General features: G+C 37.0%; 1 protein-coding gene across 1 annotated transcript in view; it reads left to right on the plus strand.

Annotated features, from left to right (window-relative positions):
• The window catches only part of Ctr9 (RNA polymerase-associated protein Ctr9), a 346,065-nt gene extending 331,034 nt beyond the window's left edge, over nucleotides 1-15,031 (plus strand). The window contains exons 20-21 of the mRNA XM_067142937.2: nucleotides 13,473-13,558; nucleotides 13,739-15,031. Of these exons, the coding sequence (XP_066999038.1) occupies nucleotides 13,473-13,558; nucleotides 13,739-13,770 (118 nt within the window). The 3' untranslated portion in view covers nucleotides 13,771-15,031. The remainder of the gene's footprint in view (nucleotides 1-13,472; nucleotides 13,559-13,738) is intronic.
• The last annotated feature ends 433 nt before the right edge of the window (nucleotides 15,032-15,464 follow it).

The raw sequence follows: 15,464 nt of genomic DNA on the forward strand, positions 1-15,464 counted from the left end.
AGTGTCATGCGTGAAACGTAAACAAATGAGATGTTCTTCTTGTCAAAAATTAAGAACTAAGCGAGATAAAGCTTTGAGGTTTGTTTTAAAAATAATTTCTGGATCCGAAGACCATTTGCCTCGCTTTGATCCCCCCCCCCCCCCCCCCCCGTGTAAAGTTAATAGTAAAGACGTTGGCCAACGACTTTTTCGTGCTTGCGCATACCGATTTTTGAACATGACTGTAAGGAAAGACGCATACTGAATTTTTTTTATCATTCAAATTTAAAATCAAATTTATCAACGTTTAGCCAAAATGTTTCTTTACCAGCAGTGAAAAAATTACAAACATAATGAAGATGAAATGGGAGTTATGGCATGATAGGTTCCATGCAATGAAGATTTTTTATTTGATGTAACTTTCCATTATAGTAATATTTTCACACTCAATTACTTTTTAACATTATTTTTGTTAACGGCATTAGATGTGGCTTGAAAATTCTGTATATTTTTGTTAACAGCATTAGATGTGGCATGAAATTCTGTACATGACTGAAAATTACAAACATAATGAAGATGAAATGGGAGTTATGGCATGATAGGTTCCATGCAATGAAGATTTTTTATTTGATGTAACTTTCCATTATAGTAATATTTTCACACTCAATTACTTTTTAACATTATTTTTGTTAACGGCATTAGATGTGGCTTGAAAATTCTGTATATTTTTGTTAACAGCATTAGATGTGGCATGAAATTCTGTACATGACTGGATATTCACCTATTTCAACCGATAACATTCAGATTTATATACAGATAGGCCGAACCAGCCAAAGCGACTATGAACGTGAAAAAATATGTCGGTGAACTGCAGGAAGAGATTCCTGCGGCTTTGAACGAGTGTATATGTGCAGTATAGTAATACAGTGCATATACCACGTTTATTAGAAAGAAAAATATGCAACGCTTATGCAGGGTTTATTCAAAGTATAACTATACAAGTGTTAAACAACTGTATAAGGATTTTTTAGTAGTAATGCCCATAGTAGTATATAGTGCTAAAACCTGCCACAATTTTTTGTTAGAAGTAATCATACACAAGTTCCTGTCATGCAAATAATTAATAAACTTGTGAAAGATTTCCGGGGATCAGTAGGTATTTACAAAAAGTCTCCGTGGCTCAGGTGGCAGCGCGTCGGCCTCTCACCGCTGGGTTCCGTGGTTCAAATCCCGGTCACTCCATGTGAGATTTGTGCTGGACAAAGCGGAGGTGGGACAGGTTTTTCTCTGGGTACTCCGGTTTTCCCTGTCATCTTTCATTCCAGCAACACTCTCCAATATCATTTCATTTCATCTATCAGTCATTAATCATTGCCCCAGAGGAGTGTAACAGGCTTCAGCAGCCGGCACAATTCCTATCCTCATCGCTTCATTCATTCCATCCCTGACCCGGTCATTGACTAGAAAACAGATTGTAGATTTTCAGTAGGTATTTATTTACTTTTTATTTTTTGCCTTTGTATGTGGTGACGTTAGGGTTCACAGCCCTCTCTTACACTTAACCACAAAATACAGTATATAGTCATATAAATTAGAAAAATAGCATTGTTAACAGTCTCAAGAAACTACCTAAATTATTGGAGTAATATTATAACTTATTATAATTGTTGTTTTTAATGATTAATATCATCTTTCTACATCACCTAGCTCTAAATCATACTTGCACTTATACACACTAACATTCATACAAGTTGATCACGTATTAAGAGGAAATCTCGACAAGACCATTTAAATGAGACTATTGAAGTACTATTACGTATACTGATAGGGAGAGTGTTCCGTAGTCTTGCCCCAGACACTTGGAAGGAGTGGCTGTATACAGATAATGATTAACCGGTATCATAAGGGTAGAAGTCGATCTGGTGTTATGTCCATGGATAGATGAGAGGAAGTTAAAGTATGAGGATAGGTATTCAGGTGTAGATTAATTCAGAAGTCGAAAAATTAGTGTCGCAGTATGTAGATTTCTTAGTTGATTGATTTTCAGCCAGGATAGCTCCTCATAATAAGGGGGAATATGTGTCCTAAAGTTCAAAGAAAATATAAGTCATATGCAAGAGTTCATTGCCCTTTGAAGTTTCATGGTTTGTTCTACAGTTACATTGGTTAATACAACATCACAGTAATAAATTATTGGAAAAATGAGAGTTTGAATAAGTTTTATTTTCATGCCATGTGGAAGAATAGATTGTTTCATTTTTAGAGGATGGAGAGATGCATATACCTTTCTGCACACACTTGTTATATTATCATTCCAGTTTAATGTGTCATTCATGAGAACGCCTAGATTTTTTACAGACTTCTGAAAAGGTATAGCTTCACCACAGAGCATGAGAGTAGGCTGTTTTGTAATGTTTAGCGTATTTAAAAGCCTACATTGTCCTATTATGATTGCTTGCGTTTTCTACGGGGTAATTAATAGGCAGTTCTCCTTTGCATATGAGCTAATTGAATTTAGAGTCAAGTTCATTTGGTGGATTGCTTTGTCAGTGTTGGTGACTTTAAAGTGTTAGTATATCTGAAGATCTTCAGCATAAAGGTGATAGTTGCAGTCATTCAGATGAGAAGAAATGTCGTTAATATATGGGGCATGTTTTTTAAGTAAGTACCGTTTTGAAATAAATGAAAAACAAACAGAGATTTTTTAACAATTTTATTTTTATATGAAAGCCTGTACATTACTCTCCTTTTCAACATAATTCCCACCAATATTGAGGCACTTGTCATATCGTACAACGAGCTTTTGCATACTATCCTCATAGAAGTTGGCCGCCTGATTTTTCAGCCACTGCAACACGGCCATCTTGACACCATCATTGTCGTTGTGGCGTTTGCCGGCCACATGTTTCTTCAAATGCAGGAACAAGTGGTAATCACTGGGTGCAAGATCGGGACTGTATGGAGGGTGATCGAGTCGTTCATGATGTGATGAGGTCTTGAGTTCGATGAGCCGCATGTGGGCATGCATTGTCATGAAGCAAAAGGACGCCTTTACTGAGCATGCCACGCTTTTCGTTCTGAATTGAGTGGCGCAATTTGTGTAAGGTCTCACAATACGTTGCTGAATTGATTGTCTCACTACGGGGCAAAAAGTCCACCAGTAACACCCCCTTTCTGTCCCAAAACACGGTACACGTGATTTTCCGGGCTGACATTGTTTGCTTAAACTTCCCTTTCTTTGATGAAGTTGAATGCTGTTTTGATTAAGGTGTAACGTAGGCCACCCAGGTTTCATCCCCCGTTACAATTTGACTAAAAAAGTCATCACCTTCCTCGTGGTAACACTCCAGGAAAGTTAAGGCACTGCCCAAACGTTTGCTTTTGTGTTGCTCCGTCAACATTTTCAGTACCCAGCGTGAGCACACCTTTCGGTAATTTAATCGTTCACTCACAATTTCATAAAGAACACTTTGAGAAACTTGAGGAAACACGTCAGATAACTACGTAATTGTAAAGTGTCGGTTTTCTGTCACTGCTCGGTCAACTGCCTGCACCAAATCTTCACTGATGACTGAAGGTCGCCCACTCCATTCTTCATCATGCACATCTTTGTGGCCACCTTTAAATTCTCCAACCCATTTCCTAACCATTCCAATGCTCATAATGTTTGGTCTGTAAACTGCTCAGATCTCATGATGAATATCGATAGCTTTCAAACCTTTTACACTCGGAAAACGAATACCAGACCGGGCTTCACAGTCGGTGGGACTCTTGATCGGTGAGGCCATTTCAAATGCTTGCCAACAAATGTACACAAGGGTGACTATTGCCGTAATTGCGTCTCAGCCTTGCCAATAGATGCAGGTATGTGGCGCGCATGCACAGAATGCCAACCGCAGTGCTGCATCGGCGGAATATCAAAACGATACTTACTTAAAAAACATGCCTCGTAGATTAGGAATAAAACAGGTCCAAGAATAGATCCTTGGGGAACGCCAGATAGCTTAGTCCTCCATTCTGTAGTCGTCATGTTTGATACAACTCGCTGTCATATATTTTTGAGGTATGAGCCCAAGAGCTGAATAGCAGAACGAGCCACGTGAAGTTTTTGTAACTTGGCTAACAATATAATCTGTATTTACAGTGTTAAACGCACTGCTAAAGTAAAGTAGGATAAGTATAGTCAGTTTTCGTTCGTCCATAGACCGTCTGATGTCATCCGTGATTTTGATTAGTGTTGTTGCAGTACTTAACAATGTTGGAAGCCTTTACCTTCCACTCCTCCCAGGGCCTTCATGGCCTGTACGGAGGTGACTTTACTTTGCTTTGGTTTGTTGTTGCAGTACTGTGTCCTTTCTTAAACCAGACTGTAAGGGATCAAGTAGAGAATGCTTTTCTAAGTATTTAACTATTTGTCTATGCATTATCTTCTCAAACTAGACAGATCCAAGTAGCGAGATCCAATTTGTTTTTCGCTATAAACTGAGAGTTCCACCAATTAATATCACCACGCGCAGTGTCTACTTTCTTCTCAAGAAGAATTCAGAAACTTCATATTCTGTCTGCACAATTCCAACAATCAACCATGCAGCCCTATTAACATAGCTTGGTTACTTAGTACACCAAGTACCAAATTCTCCACTTAAGCTGATACAGTGTATAGTCAACTCTTCTTCTAGAGAATATCAACTACACATTTTGTTACTCAGACATTGTACATACTTCTATATTTTTATATATGTGCCAGTTTACATTGTGTTTATTCTTAGTACCATAGCACTCGGTTCACTACTGTTATGTATTACCAGGACCTACTGAATTCCATGAGTCTAAAATCATACTGAAATTTTTAACCTACAACACAGAGCATCTCATTTGTACTTTTATTCCAGACTTTTTAGCATGTTTAGTGTACTTGTATTATTTATTGCTCACCTTGTCACACATAATATTTCACTTTCATTTGCAAGATTTTGAGCACCATAGCCCTTGCCTAATTCAACCATACTTCATATTGGAAATTATATATTCATAAGATTGTTACTGCTTAGAAACATGTTTTAGGATATCGTCAAATATTGTGTATGTTTACTATGGCTGATGATGACCCCGTGTAGGGTTGAAACTAGTCTGATGTAATGTAAATAACATTGTAAATACAACTTAGTATTGAATGGGTGGAAAACTCTCTTGTGTATAATTTGGGCTTGTGCCATGTCAAGAAAATAAGGTGAAATTCATAACGTTTCGCAGAAAACTGTGCTCTGTGTCATGTTCATAGACCTAGTAATAGCATATAACCCCCCAAAAATCCTTCACCACGGTCATGTATCTGTTCCTGACATATCTAAACATCCTCTCATATACTTAGCATACTATCTTCGGGTGTTTAAATACCGACAGCAATATGTAACATTTAGAGGCGTAAAAAGCATGAATTTAACCTGCAAGTGCCATGCAGTATAGTCTGTAGTGTCAGGCAAATAATGTAGAAAATTACTTGAGGAAGGTTTGTGCATTATTTGCAACATCAATACAAGAGATATATTTCAAAACATTTTGACAGAAGTCTTCTTTTTAAATTTATTTTTTATTTTTAGATTCAAAGTTTGAGGTGTTTTTGTGAAAAAAATTGCCTAGTAAGTAAATACTTTTGGAATATACAATTTGTTGAAAATATCATGAACTAACATCACAGAATGTTTCAGGCTTCCAAGTGTGTACTTGTGTCCTGAACACTGGAGAACATTCGAATTGAACACTACATAGAGATTCAACAATTTTTAGGTCCCTAGCCTTTAGTCACACGGCAATTTCCTTTTAAGTCCTTTTGGTCTGTGATAGTGCTCTAATTGTCCCCAACACTTCTCATGGATTCCCACATTGCACCCTGGGCACCAGTGTGATGATCTTACCCTCTTTTTTGTTGGACCCCATACCGCACACTTTCGCTCTTGACGTGCAGGCAATTTTGCATAGTAACGACTATTGTCTCCAGACTACTGGCAAAAATGAGTGAAATTGGACTAGACAAAAGAGTGACTGAAAGTTTTGCTATATTTCTAGAAAATAGATCTCAGAGAATTAGAGTAGGCGAAGCTTTATCTGATCCTGTAATAATTAAGAGGGGAATTCCTCAAAGCAGTATTATTGGACCTTTATGTTTTCTTATATGTATATATATAAATAATATGAGTAAAGAAGTGGAATCAGAGGTAAGCTTTTTGCAGATGATGATATTCTGTACAGAGTAATAAATAAGTTACAAGATTGTGAGCAACTGCAATGTGACCTTGATAATGTTGTGAGATGGACAACAGGCAATGGTATGTTGATAAACGTGGTTAAAAGTCAGGTTGTCATTTTCACAAATAGGAAAAGTCCTTTCAGTTTTAATTACTGCGTTGATGGGGTGAAAGTTCCTTTTGGGGATCATTGTATCTAGCTCTTAATATAAGGAAAGATCTTCATTGGGGTAATCACATAAATGGGATTTTAAACAAAGGGTACAAATCTCTGCACATCGTTATGAGAGTGTTTAGGGGTTGTAGTAAGAATGTAAAGGAGAGGGCATATAAGTCTCTGGTAAGACCCCAACTAGAGTATGGTTCCAGTGTATGGGACCCTCACCAGGATTACCTAATTCAAGAACTAGAAAAAATCAAAAGCAGCTCGATTTGTTCTGGGTGATTTCCGACAAAAGAGTAGCGTCGTAATCTATAATCTTCATTTCCATATTGACGAATTGCACAATTAAAAATAGGAGAGGATTTCCACCAATCAGTACTTATTTATTGCATATATTAAGCTACAGGACTGGTTTCGACCTCATATACAAGGTCATCTTCAGCTGAACCATACATGCATATTTATATAATGAAGCTTTGATTAAGATTGTGTTGTTAAAGGAATGCTATATGATGATGATGTACATTTAGTCCACATATAAATGGGGCACGTCTTAGCGTGAACTGGCGTATATGTCATTCTGTACAATATTGCAACTGTATGTCTAAAATATTATGTTGAAGGTCTTAAAATTAGTGTATAAAATATGTCTTTACTTAAACTAACTTATAAGTTAGTTTAAGTAAAGACATATTTTATACATTTTCATAACATCTGTAATGAGAAACGTTTTATTCGTAGTATTGACGGTCTCACTACACTCCTCAGCGTAGTGTTTTTATTTAACAGTTAGCAAGATCTATTAGACGAGAAGACTTTGTACCTCAATGTGTTTTTAACTCACTAATCATGATCACTGTCACTTCACATCATTACAATTTTTAATTTGTTTGTTTATTATGTAATCATTGTTATACTACTGAAGATGGCCTTGAGATTAGGCTGAAACATGTATAGACTTTGCTTCATCTAACAGATGACTTGACTTGTATTGATAGGAGGATTTTATAAATATTTTATTTTGTAAAGTGATAACTGTCAATACGGAATGAGATTCATAACTTGCAATAATTCATCATGGAATCACTGGTGGAGTTGGATCGCTCTGTAGATATTTCCCACCTGTCAACATTCAGAAGACCAAAGTACTTACTCAGCCTGCTTATGGAACCCCTCCAGATTTTGATATCATATCTGGCTCAGCTCTGGAAAGGGTCGAGCACTTCTCATACCTTGGGAGTATTCTCTCAATGTACTGCACCTCTGTGAAGGACGTGGAAAACAGAATACAGGCTGCCCATGTGGCCTTTGGATGTCTCTCACATCGTGTATTCCAGAAGAAAAACACAAAAATAATGGTGCACCAAGCTGTTGTTATTTCTACGTTACTCTACGTGTGTGAAAGCTGGACCCTATATCGCCGGGACATTAAGAAACTGGAATGCTTTCATCAGCAAAAAAGATCCATCATGAACATCAAATGGGATGACTATATAATTAATACAGCAGTTCTCGAGAAAGCAAAGCTAAACAGCATCGAAGCCACTATCGTAGGTCATCGGCTTAGATGGGCAGGCCTATCCACCGTATGAGTGACAGCACACTCCCTTGGCAAATCCTGTATGGTGAACTCGGCACTAGCAAGAAGACTTGTGGTGCTTCTCTGAAGCGATATAAAGACCAACTTAAGCAGACCGTGAAGAGAGTAGATATAAATCCAAATACTTGGCATACTCTCGCATTGGATCGCCCTTGCTGGCGTGCTACCATCTCAGTTACAGTTACAGTTGCACAGTTTGAGCAGGAACGTCGAAGACAGGAAAGGAAACTCACCGGAGAAAGAAGCTACGTCAAACACTGCCACGCCCCCCACCTTCCATCGGATGCAACATGTGTGGCCGCATGTTTTATGCAAGAATTGGTCTGATAAGCGATCAGTGCCACCTTCATCATGTGGACTAAGGATTACGGAACTGCAGGCGAGAAACAAAAACTCTGATACGAGTATCGGCTGCTGCCGACGAGATTGAAACATGCTAAACAAGTTATCTTAAACCAAACAACTAAGCTGATCATAGGATGTCTGAACTTGATTCCATTAAACAAAAATATTTTTCTAGATTGGTATCCTTCCATCAAAATTCTGATGCAGAAATGCTGCTCTGAAAGAAAGGATAAAAGAGACGACCAATGCAGCTCATGTACTGTATATTCCCAACCTCCAAAGAGTGCACTTGAACTATGGAAGGTGAGTTCATATAGCTGGCCAAGAACATTGAGTTGTTTACTGCCTGATCATGAGCAAGAATGGTCTGTATGGAGTATACTGAATTGGCTGCATGACTGTGTGAGGAGATTGAAGTATAAAATCATGAAATGGGTATTTCCTATTGAGTTGAGCCTGTGTGAGTGCAGAGATGATAAAACCATTCTACACATGATCGGTGCACATGATAGCTCTTAACATGTTGAAAAAATACATCTATTGTTCAAGACAAAAAAATGCTGTTGACATAGCCCAGTTTTGGGTTAATTTTAATTAATTAGTATACTGTATTTACTGTATTTACTCACCTATAACATCCCTTTACCCCCCTAATTTTCAGCTTGGGCATCATTTAAAAGTAGGAACATGTAGTATCTCTAAATCAACACACAAAATAGTTATTTAAATCTATGCTTTATTTATGCAAAAAGTTAATTAGCATATTAAATTAATTTCATATCAGCTCTCTCCTCCATTACCACAGCTTACAGGTCACATGACTAAATGTGCAAAATGTGGATTCCTAGGAAACTTAAAAGGGTCCACCTTTTCAATACAAAAATGTTATAGTTTATTTACAACATATATTTACACTTGGAACTAGTTTCGACGCTGTTTGGCGTCATCTTCAGCCAAAATGTGGGAAATAGGCTAGCATGTATACATTTATATTACACAAGGCGTTACATTAAACAATACACATCTTACGAGGAGATAAAAACAGGGACGAATGTAGAAACAAATGAATCGTTGAGAAAGCAAGTTATAAATATTAAAAATAACCTTAACCACACATCTTGCAGTGCGAAAATATTCGCCTTGAATGATTCCTGAATACAAAACGCACGCGCACACATTTCTGAAGAGCCAGCAGGCAGGAAAAAGTAAAGTGAAACCTTAAGAGTTCTTCTGAGAAGAGTTCATCATTTTTTCTATGTTCCGACTAACTAATGAAGTCTCCCTTGAGTTCCTGATAAACATACACAACAGGAAATTCTCCTTCACTCTCAACAATAGCTATAAAGACCAACGGTAAATAGCATTTTAAATATTGTGCAGAGACGTGAAAGCATGATCTTGAACATGATATAACTTCTTCATTTAACCCAATTTTTTACACAAGGTGTTACATTAAACAATGCACATCTTACGAGGAGATAAAAACAGGGACGAATATAGAAACAAATGAATCGTTGATAAAGCAAAAGTTATACATATTAAAAATAACCTTAACCACACATCTTGCAGTGCGAAAATATTTGCCTTGAATGATTCCTGAATACAAAACGCACGCGCACACACTTCTGAAGAGCCAGCAGGCAGGAAAAAGTAAGGTGAAACCTTAAGAGTTCTTCTGAGAAGAGTTCATCATTTTTTCTATGTTCCGACTAACTAATGAAGTCTCCCTTGAGTTCCTGATAAACATACACAACAGGAAATTCTCCTTCACTCTCAACAATAGCTATAAAGACCAACGGTAAATTGTATTTTAAATACTGTGCAGAGACTTGAAAGCATGATCTTGAACATGATATAACTTCTTCATTTAACCACCTTTTGAAAGTCTCTCTCTATATTACATAGCTTCATTAACACCACCATTCTGTAGATGCACAAAATAATCTTGTAATCTTCACAGGTCCGGTATTCAGCTCGACAAGAATATAAAATTGGTATTAAGGAATACGTTTTCTGAGAGTTTGGAGGTTGACTGTGCCAGTATTTGTGGTGTATTGTTGCAGCGTTACGTGTAGGGTGGGGGCAGGTTTCTATGATGTTTATTGCGGGACATAAGGCGGTAAAGCTATGGCGCGAGATGAAGAGGAACAGAGCGTGTTGGATAGTTTAGGTCTGGGGAGCGGCCATTGTTGGATTAGGAGGGGAGAGGGAAGGAGCGGTAGGGGAGGAGGAGTGGAAGGAGGGGAAATATGGAGGGTGATGTGGTGAAAGTGTGTGGCGTGACAAAGTATTATGCATAATGTGAAAGACAGATCTGTTTTTCGGGATATTCATGTTTTTGAAAAATTCAATGAGAAAGTCGAATAGGATCTTTGGTTTCTCTGAGATATCATTTAAGTTTAGGTTGGGATTGAAATATTGGTCTAAATGAATATAGAGGTTTTCAGTGACGTCTAGGAAAGAACCTTTGTTTAGAATATTTAATACCTCAAGATCTTGATTTATTTCAGTAAAGTTGTGCTTAAATTCTTTTATATGTAGGCCGACCGCGGAAAAACGGTTGTGTTTTATGGCATTGACATGTTCTGCATATCTGATTTTAAAGCTGCGTCCTGTTTGCCCTAGGTAAGAACTTTTGCAGTCTTGGCAAGAAAACCTATATACACCTGATTTAGAAAAAGGACTAATTTTATTTATTGATGAAGAGTTGTGTAGGATCTCTGTGCTTCTATTGTTAGTACAAAAGGCTATTTTAATGTTGTGTTTTTTAAGAACGTTAGTGACGTTGTAAATTTCTTTATTGAAGGTAAATGTGGAAAACATGGCAGTGTTAGTATTGTCTTTTATTAGGGTGGTTTTTGGATCCATTAAATTTTGCTATAGAGCGAATGGTGTTCAATTCTTTATTTAAGTTTTTTCTTGACATCGGAATTTTGAATGCTCGCTCTACTAAGCTATTATATGTAGCCGCTTTGTGTGTTTGGGGGTGTAGTGAGTCATTTCTTATAGTAGTGGCCGTTTGAGTGGGCTTTCTATAGATACTATATGGGAACGAAGAGGGGTGCCTATTGATTGTTAGGTCTAGGAAGTTGATGGAGTTGTTTATCTCTGATTCTAAGGTAAATTTAATGTCATGATCAATGTTATTAAGGTTTTTGAGGGTGGATGGCGCGTCTATGGAGCGTTCATCTAGGATTATAAATGTGTCATCTATGTACCTAGCCCAGAATTGGATATTAGCAAATTTGATGTTATTGTCGATGGCGGTGTGCTCTAGGAAATCAAGGTAGATCTCTGCTAAAATTCCTGAGGCTGGTGAACCCATAGCCAAACCATCTTGTTTGTAAATGATCTTATTGAATGTGAAATAGTTATTGTTAATTAGTAATCTTAATATGGTCATAAAGTCTTGAACTTCTAGTTTACTTAGTTGATTGTTAGCAAGTAAGTTCTTTTCGATGATCGGGAATAATGAGTTGGTTTTTATACTGGGATACATATTGACTATATCAAAGGAGTGCATTGAATGATATGGTTGAAGCTTGAAACTGTTTAGTTTGTTCACTTACAGTGTTCCTGTGGATTTATTTGATGAGAATTTATAATGTTTATTAAGAAATTGTTGGATAAATTGAGATCATTTATATAAGGGGCTTGGTCTGTAGTTTATTAGTTAGTCGGAACATAGAAAAAATGATGAACTCTTCTCAGAAGAACTCTTAAGGTTTCACTTTACTTTTTCCTGCCTGCTGGCTCTTCAGAAATGTGTGCGCGTGCGTTTTATATTCAAGAATCATTCAAGGCAAATATTTTCGCACTGCAAGATGTGTGGTTAAGGTTATTTTTAATATTTATAACTTTTGTTTTCTCAACGATTCATTTGTTTCTACATTCGTCCCTGTTTTTATCTCCTCGTAAGATGTGTATTGTTTAATCTAATGCCTTGTGTAATATAAATGTCTACATGCTAGCCTATTTCCCACATTTTGGCTGAAGATGACGCCAAACAGCGTCGAAACTAGTTCCAAGTGTAAATATATGTTGTAAATAAACTGTAACATTTTTGTATTGAAAAGGTGGACCCTTTTAAGTTTCCTATCTTCCATTCTCAGTTCAATACGGACAAAATGAAATTCTCAGATTTAAATGTGGATTCCTAGGCTGCGCAGTGTTGCAGTGTTAGGAGCCTTGCGACAGAGCAGTGAAATTTGATCACTTTGTCGGTGCAATATAATGGAAGCCGCTGGCATATGTCCTTCTCTGCAAACTTAGTCCCTTTTGGCACAAAAGTGTTCAGAGAAACATCTACTTGTTTTAAAATCTTTCCCCGCTATACCAAGACTTCATGCAACTTGTCGTACTTTAAACTGTATCATTTTCTGATTTACAACTTTGCCATTGCCTCTTGCTTCTATTAACCTACTTAAGAACTTTTATGTTCACATTTTTGTATTTTCTTTCCTTCACACTGGGGAGGGATTTTTTTGTTTTTGTTTTGTTTTGCTCCCAATTGTTTCTAGCATCACCAATTACGAATCATATACAGCTGAACTTCTTATTTGTGACTTGCTGATCTCACTTCACTTTCTGCAGCATATTCTAACACATTCAACTTGTTGAAAGATGCTGTGAAACATCTGTTCTTGCTCATTTTCACTTCTGCTTGTGGATGCATCCTAATTATGCACTACATTGGCCACGCGGGACACAGAGTTCAGAAGCTGGAAGAGCATTTAGAAATTGAGGGTAGGGCGAGAGAGTGCCTAGGCAGTGCAGGTTGGGCAGAAGCATGGGTTTTACTGTTAACTGAAATGTTGCATTTGCTGCAATTTTATTCCTCTGATTACTTTTTTTTTTTTCCAATTATATTTACCTCGATAATAGTTAAAAATTAATGCAGCGGGGTGTTGTAGGCGAGTAAATATGGTATGTATTTTTTTATAATGTTCCAATTGCGTCTGACACAAATTAAAGAAAACATTTCTTTGTGATTACCTCTTTGGTTTTTTTGGACATGTTGTAAACTTTATCTTCTTGCTCTTTCATCAAAAAAGTAATTTCTGCACATCTTTATGTTCTACTAATTTTAAAATCACAATAACAAGTGTTTTCCCTCCTAACTGATAAACCATTGTTACAGATCTGGCTCACCAGGGTCTAGGAAATCTGGTTCTGGTAGCGATGCTGGGTCTCGTCGTTCTAGTCGTTCCCGTAGTAAAGGCTCTGGTATGTGAAACTATATGCTGGTTTCTTGATCTTTATGGTATTCAATGTTTTTAAATTTCAACATTTTATATTTATTTGGTCTTAGAAATGTCTATTTTTCTAAGAGCTTTGGTTATTTATTTTGTTAGTTGCTTGTAAGCTCATTGTGCATCAAGTTATGCTCATGTTTTTTGCTTGCAGATGGCAAAAATTCTGGAAGTGACAGTGATTAGAGTGGAAGTAAGTCAGTGCCAGTTTCATTTCAGTTGGCAGTATGTTGAACTTGAACAAGAACAATCCCGGTGTGATAACGTGCACTCAGTTCAAATACATAATGTTGAAGGGATTGACGAGACTGAATGTTAATATTGAAGAAGTGTGCTCTTCCAGATTGTGCTTAGCCTCTGGAGTATTTTAAGTATTTTCATTGTCCCCTAAATTTGGACATGTATCTGAAATATTTTATGGATGTGTTAACATTTCAACTCTGTCCCTGAACATTCTTCTTTTTTTTTTTCTCTCTCCTGCATCACATAACTACTTAATAAGGTACCAAGAGAAGAACCCTATATGCAATTTATGTGCTGACTACATCAACTCTCATTGGCTGAAATGATCGTACTTCTTTGACTGAATGAATTCATTGATTTCACATTCTCCTGCATACAGAAATAATTGTATCTTCTTCCTGATGAGGATATTCTAGTGTTTGGTGTCCTGATTCCTTGAGGAAATGTCTCATCAACCTAACCCCACCTTTTTTTATGCTGAGTATTTGTTTTTGCTGTGTTGTACCTCTTCACAAATCTTGTATTTTTGCATGATTATAGAAAGCAGAGAGGGAGGTATTACATATAAATACTTGGCTAGTGAAACAAAACTGGATGTGTTAATGTTGATGTAAAAGGATCATGAAAACCTTCTAACCTGAAACCTACAGTGTATCATTATCTTTACATTTGGGGGTTTTATGTAGTTTAACTCCCATGGTGACTCCCCTTTAGATCTGTGTTTTTTATCTGTTGTTAAGGAATACAGATGCATTTACAGTATTGGATCAGGATAAGGGATTACTTCTCGGTAATTGAAAATACAGCACAGGCCACTTAGACCTCTAAAAAGTATGGCTGAGAAGGAATAGATGAGCTAGACCAGACCATAGGATTGTTTAAATGATTGTATTTATTCTCTTAATGTTCATTTGTTATATACACCGTTATTTAATGATATTCTCCTCTTAACTCAGATGGGAGTTACTTATGATGATTAACCCTTCATGTTGCAAGAGACAATTCTCATGGTTGGTCCGTATTGAAGCTGACTAAAAGCAAATTATCACAAAATAATTTATTCTATCGTACCACCTATTCAATACATGCCACGTGCTATGTGGGTGAAATTTACATAATACTATGTACACTTCTTAAGAACATGTTTTGCCCCTTGTTAAGGGCATCATCAGCCTGTAGGTAACCTTAAGGTCAGAAGTCCGAATCATTAACCAGTCATACAAGGAATACACTGAAAATATGATACACTTTAAAATCTTCTAAAGTTAACATGCTATAATTATAACGTAGAAAAATGCCTATGACTAACCAATCATACAAGGAATACACTGAAAATAATAAGTTACACTTTAAAACATCTTAATTTAACATGCTACAATTGTCTGTCTGTTAGGTCATCAGCCCAGAGGCTGGTTGGATCCTCAAATAGCACCAGCAAAGGTTATGCAGTTATATGGAAACCCCAAAAACCAATGGCAGCACCAAAATGAGGCGTACTAGGCAAGATGAGGAGTGAGGTAGTTTGCCATTGCTTTCCTCACTGGGCCAGAAAGTACTATTGCAGCACGACTGACCCTATGGGCAGCACCTTTCATAACACTGAGATGCACTAGTCGTGCTCTGAATGTCATTACTCA

This window comes from Anabrus simplex, chromosome 3, assembly GCF_040414725.1.
Source record: "Anabrus simplex isolate iqAnaSimp1 chromosome 3, ASM4041472v1, whole genome shotgun sequence".
Classification (NCBI taxonomy): Eukaryota; Metazoa; Arthropoda; class Insecta; order Orthoptera; family Tettigoniidae; genus Anabrus; species Anabrus simplex.